This window comes from Perca fluviatilis, chromosome 14 (genome assembly GCF_010015445.1).
Source record: "Perca fluviatilis chromosome 14, GENO_Pfluv_1.0, whole genome shotgun sequence".
NCBI lineage: Eukaryota > Metazoa > Chordata > Actinopteri > Perciformes > Percidae > Perca > Perca fluviatilis.
Genome location: NC_053125.1, coordinates 8,329,729 through 8,342,536, shown reverse-complemented (window position 1 = coordinate 8,342,536; position 12,808 = coordinate 8,329,729). Strand labels below are relative to the sequence as shown.

At 39.9% G+C, this 12,808-nt stretch overlaps 3 protein-coding genes across 3 annotated transcripts; all 3 read left to right on the top strand.

The window, feature by feature from the left end:
* The first annotated feature begins 1,818 nt into the window (after window positions 1-1,818).
* On the top strand, window positions 1,819-4,910 carry LOC120572375. Its single transcript, XM_039821673.1, has 7 exons — window positions 1,819-2,175; window positions 2,294-2,632; window positions 2,782-2,823; window positions 3,084-3,125; window positions 3,212-3,322; window positions 3,503-3,537; window positions 4,796-4,910. Exons 1-7 carry the CDS (start codon window positions 2,133-2,135, stop codon window positions 4,898-4,900), a joined length of 717 nt encoding a protein of 238 aa, XP_039677607.1. The 5' UTR covers window positions 1,819-2,132; the 3' UTR covers window positions 4,901-4,910.
* Window positions 4,911-7,162: 2,252 nt separating this feature from the next.
* Window positions 7,163-10,172, top strand: LOC120573543. Its single transcript, XM_039823333.1, has 5 exons — window positions 7,163-7,255; window positions 7,457-7,568; window positions 7,720-8,064; window positions 8,177-8,287; window positions 9,967-10,172. The coding sequence occupies exons 1-5, from the start codon at window positions 7,163-7,165 to the stop codon at window positions 9,990-9,992; spliced, it is 687 nt and encodes a 228-aa protein (XP_039679267.1). The 3' UTR covers window positions 9,993-10,172.
* Window positions 10,173-10,214: 42 nt separating this feature from the next.
* Window positions 10,215-12,495, top strand: LOC120572386. The gene is made up of 5 exons (XM_039821684.1): window positions 10,215-10,316; window positions 10,432-10,776; window positions 10,947-11,057; window positions 12,103-12,137; window positions 12,254-12,495. Exons 1-5 carry the CDS (start codon window positions 10,271-10,273, stop codon window positions 12,374-12,376), a joined length of 660 nt encoding a protein of 219 aa, XP_039677618.1. The 5' UTR covers window positions 10,215-10,270; the 3' UTR covers window positions 12,377-12,495.
* Window positions 12,496-12,808: the final 313 nt, after the last annotated feature.

Below are 12,808 nucleotides of genomic sequence, written 5' to 3'. Positions count from 1 at the left end.
TCGGTGGGAGGGACTAAGACGCGAGGAAGGGAGGCAAGGGGAGGAGTCGGTAGTCTCGCATTGATAGACCTCAGAGGAGGGTCTGACTAGTCCACACAGCATTCCGGGATGAGAGAAGAACGTGCTCTGGTTTATTGGCATTTCTTTAAACCTATCACGTCTTGGGCGGTGCTGAGCTCCAGGAAAGCCACGGCGCCTCTGCAAAATAGCCTCAGGAAGGAACTTGTTTTGGTGGAACATGTGGACGTTCAAAAGTTATTTTAGTTGTGCAACAGAAAACTCAGATTGGACAGATAGTCTAGCTAGCTGTCTGGATTTACCCTGCAGAGATCTGAGGAGCAGCTAACCATAGTCCTCAGAAATCCACCAGAGTTTAGAACGCCAACAAAAACAAAATGGAAGGTACCAGACATCCGGCTGAAAAGAGTGAAATCCGGCAGAATTTCCATCAACAACGAAGCAATCCCGGAAGTGGAACGTCGTGGAAAATAGACTAAGGAGTTGGGGAATGTGATTTAAGGGACATGAGATGCAGCTCTAGTCCAGCACACCGGGCAGCATGGTGGGCATTGTGGGTCGGGGCCCGCCCACTGAATCACCTGTGCCTGCTCTGGAAGGGCCTCCGTCCCCGGAGTCGGACCAGCTAAATAAAATTGATACACACACACACACACACACACACACTAGAGCTGTAATCAGGCCCGAGCCCGACAGAGTTCGGCCCGAGCCCGACCCGTATATTTTGATTGACAGCTTTTTAAAAGCCCGAACCCGTTTACAGCCCAACTGTAAAGACCGTCTATCAGCATCATTAGAGTGTCGGATACGCGCTTCGCACCGCGAGTGGGCACACGCACCACACGGCGGGAAAGGGAGATAAAGAAAAAAAAGACTGCGCCGCACGCACACGGCTCCTTTGTCTTTCGTAAAAAATGAGTCATTTCTCACATGTTTCAAGTACAGTGTAGGTCTGGTTAGCTCACCTCTGCTGCTCATTTACCCACCGGCTTCACCAACAATAGCTGCCACCTTCCCTGAGGCAGCAATTCTTTGTTGGGGGGGGGGGCTATTTGGTCTTTAATTGACAGGACAGATGAAGCCAGTAAAGGAGGTAGAGAGAGGAGGATGACATGCAGCAAAGGGACGCTGGTCGGACTTGAAGCTGGGCCGCTGCGGTAAGGACTGAGCCTTAGTACATGGGCCGCACGTTCTACCATTTCTGGGGCGTGTTCTTCCCGTCGCACTGCCAGCTTTGTTCGTATCGAGGTATCCCAGCATGCTTTGTGCACAGACAATGAATGAGTGTGATTTATGTCGCCAGTCAGGTCTCGTACAGTGGGCATGCTCCATTAGAGACTTTTCAGACCCTTTTTAGTGACTTCTTGCTCAGAGTAAACTCAGTCAGTGGTTCTTCTGGCAGCAGCACAGCATCTCTCCCTCCCTCTCCATACAAAACATCCAAATAGAGCTTGTTGATCAGCTCCATTCAGGCTGGGAATCTAACGTCAGCCCAGGCCTATCTCCACATTCATATTGACAAAATACCACATATACTGTTTTGTTGAAAAAAAAGAGAAAATCAGTTTAGCTTATGCCAGTAACCTATATTTTAGTTTCATTACTACACAAAAAAAAGACTTCAAACATCAGCCACAATAGTAAAAACCAGCCAAGTCTCTTCAGTTTAAAGAGTCAATTACACTTCCATAATTAAGGCTACAGATAAAAATATTCATATACATGATTGTGTATACTTTTGGAGTGGTATTTCCTGACTGGACTTGTGTTGATCATCATGAAGCTCTGTTAGCTCAGGAAGGGTAGTATGACATGCTGTGGTCGGCCCTGCTACCATTTCTTTTTTAGTTCTTTAGCTGCACTTAACCTCCAGGGCTTTTCTCTCTTTTAATGCGCTCTCTCTCTCAGCTCCAGCTTTTCTCTTTCTCTCCACCTCGACTTTTTCTCTTTTGCCTGCGCTGTCCATTCTGTTTCCACCCTGCTAGGCCACGCGCATCGCCAACTTTAACTTGAACAACTAGATAAGCAAGAACAAAAGACTCCACCTCTGAAGTTGAGAGCAGCCTTCCTGGAGCACAGTTAGACATCACAGAGCTGTGATCATACGCACCACGATGAAACGGAGCCTGATAACAGCTTTAATTCTCTGCAGCATCAGTAAGTACTGACAAGACTTTTCTCTCAACTTTATTACTTCCAGCATTAAAGCTTATTATTATATGTATTAAGAGGTATTGTTTACCTTCCTATAACAAGTCTCTGCTGTTTGTTTCAGGCTGGATCTCAGTCTCAGGTTCTGAGTCTCATACTGAGACTGTGGAGGGTCGGCCGGGTGGAGAAGTCACACTCACATGCTCTAACCCGTCCAAAGGAGAGGCTCCAACACTCTGGTTGAGAGTGGTCAACAGAACCAAGGCCAGCTGGATCTCCACGATGACCAGGTCTACAGGAACACCTTTATACAGTGAAAATGGAAGATTCAACATGAGTACCAACATCTCCACTCTCTCTCTCCAAATCAAACATGTGGATGTATCTGACTCTGGACTGTATTTATGTGGATTTTACATCGGAGGACGTTATGATTTCAGCGCGATACACTTCAATGTTAAAGGTAAGATTTTAAATATCCGGTGTTCTGTTTTCTTCTTTTTATATATGCTAATATCATAATTGGCAAAAAAAAGAGCACATGTCATCATTTTAAAACGAAAATTTTTCAAGGTAAAATCAGACATGAACTTATCTTGATTTTGTTTAAAGACAGTGATGATTCTCATGATGACGCTGACAGGAAGTCTGAAAGTAAGATTCTCTTTCACATTTCTTTAGTTGAGCAGAGTGACTGCTAGTCCTTTCAAGATAAAAACAATGTGTCTATCCTAACTTTGGTTAATGTTCTCACAGTTCTCAAGCCTGTAAATGAAAAACTTTCTTTCTATATTTGCTAATTTATGAATTGCCCAAAAAGAACACCTGTGACTATTTGAAAAGATTCCAAATAAGAGAGTGATACAATTTTTCAAATCAATCATAAGTAAATGTATCTTTTATTTTGTTAAAAGGCAGCGATGAATCTCATGATGACGACGACAGGAAGTCTGAAAGTAAGATTCAACATAAAAGATTGAATGTTCTCACAGTTCCTGAGCCAGTAAATGAAAACAGAGTAATTCTATTCTCTTTCTTTCAGCAGAGTCTGATGGAACAGCAAAGCTGATGAGTTTGATCCTGGGAGCTCTGACTGTTCTCCTCTTATTGGTCATCATTGGTCTGGTTGTTACAATCAGGAAACTTCAGAAAGGTACTTCCTGAAAGCTACTCTTTCTATCTTGTTTTCTGTTTTTATTCCATTACTTCTCTAATTGTGTGAATATGTTGAGAGAATAAAAAATGTAATGTTTGCAGAATCAGAATAAGAGTAAAGCAATGATGAATAATGATTGTCAGTGACCTGATTGGACGTTTTGTCTCTTTCATTCAGCTGCCAATGAAGAACAGAATCCACAACAGCCTGAGGTGAATCAACTTTTATCATTTACTTGTGTTTGTTTCATCATTTAAAATAGTTAAAGGTGCAATATGTAATAATGTATGTAATACTGGCAGCTAGCGGTTAAAATAGTTACTGCACTACCAATTCAAAATACTGTTCAAAATGTTGAAATGACAAAAAATGCCTAGTAGCTGTGATAAATTAGCCTGAAGCTAATGCTTACCTGTTCAGGAGAAAATAAGCCAACTCTGCGTCCGTTTGGGATCTAAGCTGTCTCCATCTTTCAAATACATCTCCAATATTTACCAGGGGGTTGTTAAGTCTCTGGTCACGCAACTGTTAGAAACATGCTGTTTTTTTTTTTACGTTGGGTAGAATCTATCTCCGTTGATCCTGTTCGTTTGTGTGCTGCTTTCATGGCTGTACTACCGTTACAGCTGTAGCGCGCTGGGTTTACGTTTTTACAGGTATATCTGGCAACCCAGCCTGGCTGTCAAACTGGGCCGTTGATAACAACACACAGATCAAAACATAAACAGAAATTCCATCACGGAATGTAAATTTCAAAAATAAAAAATACTGACATTAGCATTGTTGTCAGAAAAGATAGTATTTCAGTTTAACATGTTTCCTTAATATCTGATAAGGCATTGGTGTCATCTTTGGATTTATTACAGTACAAATATTACATATTAGACCTTTAATTAGTATAATTAGCTGATAATCTCTGAGCTAGCTACTGAACAACAATGTCAGCTAACATTTTGTTAAACTATTAACACTGTTATGGAACTAAACCTGACACTTTATAAGTCACAGTAATAACGACCAATTTGACACAATGTTCTAACATTCAGCAATTTTAGTTTCTTACGTTTCAACTTGGGTTCTAATCTGCACCATGAAATGACCAACTTCTTCTCTGGGGACTACCAACGTTAAACTTCACAACCGTCTCCTGCTCTCCCTCTGACAGATCAGATAGAGACTCAGCCAAAGGCGGGAGTCTGGTACAACCTCCTCTGATTGGCCAAAACTAGGTTTCTGTTAACCCTTTCCTTGACTGGGTTACAGGTGCATAGCATCGGAGACAGACACACAGGATATTAAACCTGTTTCAAGCCCTTTGAACCTGTAATTGTTTGTCCTCTGTCACTAACAGACAAGTTCTCTCACTTGAAGCACCAAAATTGATAAAAAAGAAAAAAAGTATAAAATCACCCATGATGTCAAGTCATAATTTCGTTCAAGATAAGTGAGTGTGAATATTCTCTTTGACAGAACCGGGCCTCTGAAGAGCTGAACTACGCAGCTGTGGCTTTCCGTCCAAAAACAAGAAAAACAAGAGAAGTGGAGCCCAATGTTGTGTATGCTTCTACTAGATAGACTCAGGAAGCGACGAGAAAAGCTGTTTAGAGTAAAACTGATGCTTTATCATATTAATCATTAGACATTGTTATTGCTGACTTAATAGCTGTGTGTCTATACTAGTTTTGGGGTATAACAAAACAGAGATACATCAGCAATCCAGTTTGACAGTTTACTTTTTAACTATTTTTCTCTCTTACATGCTATATCTAACAACGGACAGAAAGATTATTCATTACATGCTTTTCTTGTACACACACAATGGAAGACACACCAACAAAATCAGGCTAAAGACTCAAAGCCAAACTATCCAATGTAAGTTTTTCTCTGCCTGCAAACTGCATAGGCCTACTGTACCTGTCCTAACACTCTTCATTAACAAGATTTAGCAAACATGATCTTTTTCAAAGTGCTTTTCACTCATGTATCTCATTCTCTCTCTCTCTCTCTCTCTCTCTAATTTAAAAAGATTGGTTTAGTTTTTTTTTTTTTAATAAATATGTCTTGACACCCACATGCCCTTTGTTGCAGTTTGAACTGTGGTCACAAACGGGGAGTTATCTGTCTCTGTATCTTTACACTTGGGACAGACTTGAACGCTGCTGCTTTATCTTCACATGAGCATCTATCAAACTTGTGAAAAGACGCCTGAAGCAGTGTGACACTCTCACATCCTCATATGAAAGATTTCACGTGTTTAAGACTATGGAGGAAATATTTATTCATAATTCAAATTGAAAGTCCAAAGAGAAAACGAAGCGAGATCAAATTAAAAATATTATTTTACTACTCTACTAGGAAAAATCATGCCATAATTAAATTTAAAAAAGAAAAGGAAACTGAAAAAGCAAAGTTGAAATGTAAAATGATAATTTGAAAATGTAAAGTTCAATGTAAAAAGTCAAGTTTAAAATGCAAAGCTTGAATAGAAATGCTTAAACTGAAATCTTTGAAATCTTTAATTGAATGACAGAAACATCAAATATAAAACTCAAAATAAATAGAAATACTTAAAATACAATCTCAAGCCTGCCGGGGCCGCTACTTCGTTGCTCGGAGACTCCGCTGTAAACTGGAGGTCTCTCAGACCTGGTCTCGTAAATAAGAGGCTTTAATTTTGCGGATAGTTTGTTTAAATATCACAATACATGTCCATCATAAGATTAAGGGGAACCTGTGGTTCATTGCATTTTCGGAGTTAAACTCACTCTCTCTATCACACACACACACACACACACACACACACACACACACACACACACACACACACACACACGGCCACAGCGCAGCAGGCAGAGGCGGGGGAGAGAGAGAGATGGCCGTTTCTCTTCGGGAGACTTGTTTACATTTTTTTTTAATGATCCACACCTAAATGTAGGTTCGCTGCAACTCTCAGTTCTTTTAAATCAAGGCTGAAGACCTTTTCTTTTTGGGTGACATGAATCTCAAAACTCTTTCATTATGAAACAAACACAATGACTACTAGACTGCAGCAGGAGAGCACCCAGCTGCTTTAGATATCGACTGTAGAAACGGTTGGGTCACGGCATGTCTGAGAGTAGCCTACTGCACACAGGTTAGGTACTAGCTGCCCGAGTAGCAGTGCTTCGGCTGTAGCCTACTTCCACCCAATATAGTCCCAAGTCAATATCTACCTAGGAAATCGTCTAGTCTTAATCTGCATTGCCATTTTTACTTGTTGTGAATACACAGGCCACAAGAAGTAATTAGGTTTTGTTTTTGTTGTTGTTGGGTCACTTTTACTCACGACATGCTAACGGCAACAAAGGATTCCATTCATTACGCTAAGCTAAGCTAGCGGCGGCGCCGCTGGACTAAGACAATGCATGCACTGAGACAAAAATGCGTTTGCCCACCTATATAAATATAGAGGAGACCTATTTCAACAAATGGTGGCATATTCCTTTAAGTAAAGGGTCTCAATACTTCTTCCACCACTGCAGAAATGTAAATGTGTAAATCAAGCAGCAGAAGGCCTGAATCAGAGAACCAGCTGGAGCCAGATGTGGTGTATGCTGCCACCAGATAGACTCAGGAAACATCTGGAACTACAGCTCAGAGTGAAACTGATGCTTTACCTGCTACTAAACAGCTGTCACTGTTGGGAAAAAAAAATCTAATTTTGGAATAAATATTTTATATTTATTTAAAGTATGCAATATCTGCTACAATTCTAGTTCTACATTCCAGCCAAAGTCTCCTTCTGACTGCTTGTGTTTGTTAGATCTTAATCTGAGAACAAAAGATGATTGGTGTTTGATGGAGGAGGAGACTGTCCAGAGTCTCCTGTCAGAGTTAGATGGAGGGAGAGAGCTACACATCACTTGTCTGACAGGAAGAGACAGAGGTGTGGTGTGAACATAACTCAGGTGAAAAGATATATAACGTGACATGGTGGGTTTCTCACATCAAAATGTGAATGACCCAACCATTGTATAGTAATGTGTCAACAGCAGTCAGATGAATAAAAATCAGCTTTTAATAAGAACAGCTGTGGCTGTGACTGCCATCTTTCTGAAAGCATCTATGTTGTTAGTCTGAGCAGCTGGATAGGCTAAAGAAACCCCGCCTCTCCCCTCTACCCCCGCTGAGAGCACTCTTACTGGAGCACAGTTCAGTCTGCTGCAGTCTCCTGTACACATCGCCTTGGTAACAGCTTTACTCTGTAAGTATCTCCACCACTTTTTTGAATACAACAATCGTTAACGTCTTTTTAAAGCAGCACTGAAACGTAAAACAATCCTTTAATAACAATGTGCGTGCATTGTGTTGAATTCCAAGTTGAAGTGAAGGAATGAGCATGTTGTTTGTTTCAGGTTTGATCTCTGTCTGTGTTTCTGAGTTCCACACTGTGGAGCTCCAGCCTGCTGAACAAGTCACACTGATGTGCTCCAACTTCAGCAGCTTTACCGGGCACATGTTCTGGTTCAGACTGGACAGCAGACCCAACATCAGCCGTATCTCCTCCATGTGGAGCTCTGATTCAAATGCTTCACTCTACGATGGATTTCAAAATGGAAAATTTAACATGACATCCAACACCACTACCCTCTTCCTCAACATCACCCATGTGGATTTAGCTGACTCTGGACTGTATTTCTGTGGATTTTACTCAGATGGAAAGCCAGTAATTGTCACTGCAACATATCTAAAAGTTCAAGGTAAGATTATTTTTTTATTGTGAAGAAACAGATAGCCTATGTGTGCACTTTTCTACTGTCAAATATGGACTGATCTCAACCCACACGTTTGATTTAATGATCTTTCTTGTAGAAGTGTTTGATGGAATAACGAGCCTGACCAGTGTGATCCTCCTTGGTCTGATTCTTTTCCTCGTTCCAGTCGTCATTGGTCTGATTGTCAAAATCAGGAAATTTCATACAGGTACTTGTGTTTTTATGTTAGTTGTAAATGCAAAACTTTGTTTTAGAACAATTTAGAGATGATATTTTTGTCATTTAGCTCAGAAAGAGGGACATGATTCTATTTTTTCTTACAAACCGACTGTTAATATGTTTCTTACAGAACCTGGGCTCTGAACTATGCAGCGCTCAGTTTCCGTCAAAAAGTGAAAAAACAGCATTGTTTTAAAGCAACACTAGAGAACTTTTCCCGCTTCGGTCCCCCTACAGGTTGGAAGCGGAATTGTCCATTACGTTACATAATGCAAGTTTGCCAGATTGGGTAGCGGATCTGGGGGAGCGCGGAGCAAAAAGTAACGCGGGGTTAAATGTAACACGTTTTTTTTAGATGGTTGCACAGGGTAGAACCGGATGTGCTTCAGGGCATGTAATGACATTGCCATTAGACGTGTTCCCGCCAACTTGGAATTCTGTTTACTTCCGCTGTCTCCGAGAGAGAGAAGAAACTGTGTTTTGGCATCATGTAAGTATTTATTTTGGTCAGAAGTATTTTTCGATTTCTAAAGAGCGTGTGAAAGTCAGTGTGTCTAAACTTATATTGTCTTGATCACCATCCTCTTGGCTAAAACATCGTACCATTTTAAAAGATGTGACCATCGCTTAGCAAGTGCTAGCCAGTCCTGAGGTAAACGCGTCACAGCGGGGCTAGTTGCGGTGTTACAACTAAGCCGCACCTATAATTATACTACAAAAGGAGCCATTTTTAACTCACAAAGTCTTTTATGTGCATTAATGTTTCAAAACCAATATTTTGAAAGTATTACGGTACAGCGTGAACAACTGTGTATTGCATTTCTTTTGTCCACATTTCTTTTTTTAAATGTTTTTTATCTATTTATTTTTATTACTTTTTTAATAGATCCATACATTTAACTATTATATTATGCAGAGTTAGTAAGGAAGTGTTTTATAGAATTTTATTAGGTGTATAGCACAATGCTATTGAATTATTTGTGTTAAATCCAACTTTTTAACAAGTGTTACAACTAACCCTCTATCTGTTACAACTAAACCTGCATATGGGGCAGGTTGTAATATTTCACCTATCGCCACTCTCTGTGGAATTGTTCAAGAACGGTAGGTCCTACAAACAAACTTCCAGTGCACATTTGTAGCAGAGATATGTATGTTGCTTGTATAAAAATATGAGCAGTAAAACTCGAATATTTAGCCAAAACCAAAAGTGTTACTTCGGTGCCCCGCTCCCCTCTAGTTTGAATGAACTGGACAATGTAATGTAATGGACAATTCTGCTTCCAACCTGTAGGGGGACTGAAGCGGGAAAAGCTCTCTATCGTTGATTTAAAATTGTCCCCCGTGCGGCCTAAACACACTAACCAAATTAAAAAGAATGGAAAGACCGTAATTGTCATGTCGTCACAAGACAGTCACCTTTCTGAAGCTAAACATAACTGTCACGACCGCCACCTCACGGTGAGCGCTACACCGGCTCACAGTTCCTCTTTGTTGGTTACACTTTACTTTAACAACCGCTAAACTTGACCGAGGGGCTAAAGTTAACTGCCAGTAGTACTTAAAACATAAACAGCAAAAAAAGCAAAAAAAAAATATCAATGTTAATTTTGATGTCCACAATCATGATCTCTGGCCCTTTTTGTTCGGGTTGCTTTTCCCTATCAGAACAATATGACCAAATGGAAATCTAAATGGGCACTGACAAGCTGTTTAAAAGCACCTGAAATAACATCACGTTAAAGAGTATTACTGAGTGGACTAACAACATGATGGGTAAGCCTTCAAACTCAACACACTACTCATTCCTATCCCAAGATGTGACATTCACAAACAGCACGGTTTGTTGTAAGTCACACAAGTTCTTCAGGCTGTGTGTGTGGATGTGTATGGATGGGTGGGGGAGTGTGTGTGTGTGGTGGGGGTGGAGCTCAGTGTAAAGTACCATTGCAGTGCCACGATCATTCGCACAATGAGGAACTTCACCTTGATGACAGTTTTACTTCTCTGCTGCCTCAGTAAGTACTGCCATTGGATTACTCCACAGCATTGACTGCATTAAATTGTATAAAGGCACTGGTTGAATTCCTGTTGCTCTGTCAGCAAAATGATGAATAATTCTGTTTGTTTCAGGCTGGATCTCCGTCTCAGTTTCTGAGTCTCAGACTGTGGAGGTTCAGCCTGGGGAAGACGTCACTCTGCTGTGCTCCAACTTTTCCAGTACTCCCTCTCAGATATATTGGTTCAGAGCGGTCAAGAGATCCCAGCCCCGCTGTGTCTCCTTCATGTTCGAGGCTCCTGAGCCTGCTACACTCTGTGATGGATTTCAAAATGGAAAATTTGAAATGACATCCAACATGTCTGCTGTTTTTCTCAAAATCAAACAAGTGAATTCATCCGACTCTGGGCTGTATTTCTGTGGATATATGATAACAAAAAACCTGGTTATTGTCGATGCGACATATTTAGAGGTTCAAGGTAAGAGTGTTGCAAAGTTTGGTCTGTCTGTTTTGATTGATGTGGCCTACTGATGGAATACTATCCGCATTTAATTTAGGTAATGTGGACCTTTAGATTTATTTATTTAGGTTAAATGTACAGAGTCTAATTTAATGATTATTAAATTATTATATTATTTTTTCTTGTAGATATGTTTGATGGAATAACAAAGCTGATGAGTGGGATCCTGGGCGCTCTGACAGCTTTCCTCGCTATGATCATCATTTGTCAGGCTGTTAAAATCAAAAAGCTTCAGAAAGGTAATTATCCCTTGTGTTGTCTTACTGCTGACCGTGCAACTTTTACTTGTCCTCCCTGATTTGCCGTTTTTATTGTGGGATGGGAATCACCAGAGGCCTCACGATACGATATCATCACGATACTTATGTCACGAATCACGATATGATATTGTGATTTTGAACATATTGCAATATTCTGCGATATATTGCAATTTATTACCTTTTTTCCAACTTCAAATTTTTCCCAATTTCAAATGATGTCCCCAAAAGGAAACTTTGTCAACATCTGTTTTATCTAAAAAGATACATTTCTCTGTTTGTCCATCTCACTTCCATTTGATTGCTGCAAAATGGGATTGTCAAGTAGACAAACTGACCAACACATATATAATGATAGATCAATACTTGACGTCTGTGTATTGATACAGTATTTCCACGGAAAATATTGCGATACTATGCTGTATCGATTTTCTCCCCCACCCCTAGTTTTTAATGCTTTTTTTCAAAGTTTATGTCACTATTTTTTCGACTTCTGTGGAGCTTTTCTGTACTACCACTAACACCAACTTATTACCACAAATTTTACACTGATTTTTTGAATTCATGGTCAATAAACTTCATTGATATGAAATTAGGCCAACTTTTTTTGTTTAAAAAAAATGAAATTATGAATTATTTTGTTAAGATCTGTACAGACTGTCAAAGTTAAGTCAGAATACTGTTTTGAACCTTTTTTATGTTCTCAAATGCTATGAAATTGAATAATAACACAAAATTAAACTGATCATTAATTTTGTACTTGCGAAGAGTTTTGTATGGAACCATCCATTTTATTTTTGGGCAATTTGGTTGAAAGAAACCCATATTTCTGATATAAAAAATGTTGAAAACGGGTCAAATTTGACCCGAGGACAACATGACAGTTATACTTAGTTGTATTGTATTTTCACAACTTTTTTAAACAACTTCCTATTTAACAAAATGTATTAACAGCAATATTGTGCAATACAGTGTCAAATGCCAGTGATAGTGAATTGACGGCCCAACCATATTTTTCGTCACTAAGCTCACATTGAGGAACGGAATCTACAACAGACAGAGGTGAAGTGTATTCCATTTTATCTAAAAATGTATTTCAGCAGGTGCTACAACCACTTCCAAGTTGTCAGTTATAATGTCATGTTGAGAATAGTGACTGAACATATTTCTATTCACAGAGTCTGGGCTCCGATGATCTGAACTATGCAGCAGTGACCTTTCGCCCAAAAACAGAAAGAAACCACCGGCTGGCGCCAAAGACAGAAGTGGCGTCAACTGTTATTTATTCAGCCACCAGATAGACTCAGGAAGCACCTGTTGTTATTTTTTAAGCACACTGTTGTACAATGTTTTAGTCTGTTTGATTGGTGTACCATCGTCATTGTGTGTACAAAATGTACAATAATCTTGTTCATGCTGATTTTTGATGGCCTTCTTTATTTTTTTTCGTGTGTCATACTTTTGACTGCCTTGCGTTTTCATCTGAGAGCAGAAGAATGTGAATCTCTCAGAAAGCAGCAACACCTCACTTTTTTTGACAGGAAGAGACAGCACAGTGTGGTGTGAACCCAAATGCATGCAGTTATATGTATGAGAAATATCTCACTATCAGAAACTTGTGAAAAGATGCTGCTCTGCCTCCTATGAAGCGTTCACATTGCTACACGCTGTGCATGTTGAAGACATGATAGATCACAGCAGAGCTACAGCATCTTCACTGTGCAGGCTTTTCT

What these genes read in the sequence shown, in the direction of transcription:
- LOC120572375 (XM_039821673.1), top strand. Translation starts at nt 2,133, where the DNA reads ATGAAACGGAGCCTGATAACAGCTTTAATTCTCTGCAGCATCA. An exon ending in CGCTGACAGGAAGTCTGAAA is followed by an intron (nt 2,824 to 3,083) that starts GTAAGATTCTCT and finishes TTTTGTTAAAAG; the next exon opens with GCAGCGATGAATCTCATGAT. An exon ending in CGACGACAGGAAGTCTGAAA is followed by an intron (nt 3,126 to 3,211) that starts GTAAGATTCAAC and finishes TCTTTCTTTCAG; the next exon opens with CAGAGTCTGATGGAACAGCA.
- LOC120573543 (XM_039823333.1), top strand. Translation starts at nt 7,163, where the DNA reads ATGGAGGAGGAGACTGTCCAGAGTCTCCTGTCAGAGTTAGATGGAGGG. An exon ending in CTTGGTAACAGCTTTACTCT is followed by an intron (nt 7,569 to 7,719) that starts GTAAGTATCTCC and finishes TGTTTGTTTCAG; the next exon opens with GTTTGATCTCTGTCTGTGTT. An exon ending in AATCAGGAAATTTCATACAG is followed by an intron (nt 8,288 to 9,966) that starts GTACTTGTGTTT and finishes TTTCCCTATCAG; the next exon opens with AACAATATGACCAAATGGAA.
- LOC120572386 (XM_039821684.1), top strand. Translation starts at nt 10,271, where the DNA reads ATGAGGAACTTCACCTTGATGACAGTTTTACTTCTCTGCTGCCTCA. An exon ending in AATCAAAAAGCTTCAGAAAG is followed by an intron (nt 11,058 to 12,102) that starts GTAATTATCCCT and finishes TTCGTCACTAAG; the next exon opens with CTCACATTGAGGAACGGAAT. An exon ending in GGAATCTACAACAGACAGAG is followed by an intron (nt 12,138 to 12,253) that starts GTGAAGTGTATT and finishes TTCTATTCACAG; the next exon opens with AGTCTGGGCTCCGATGATCT.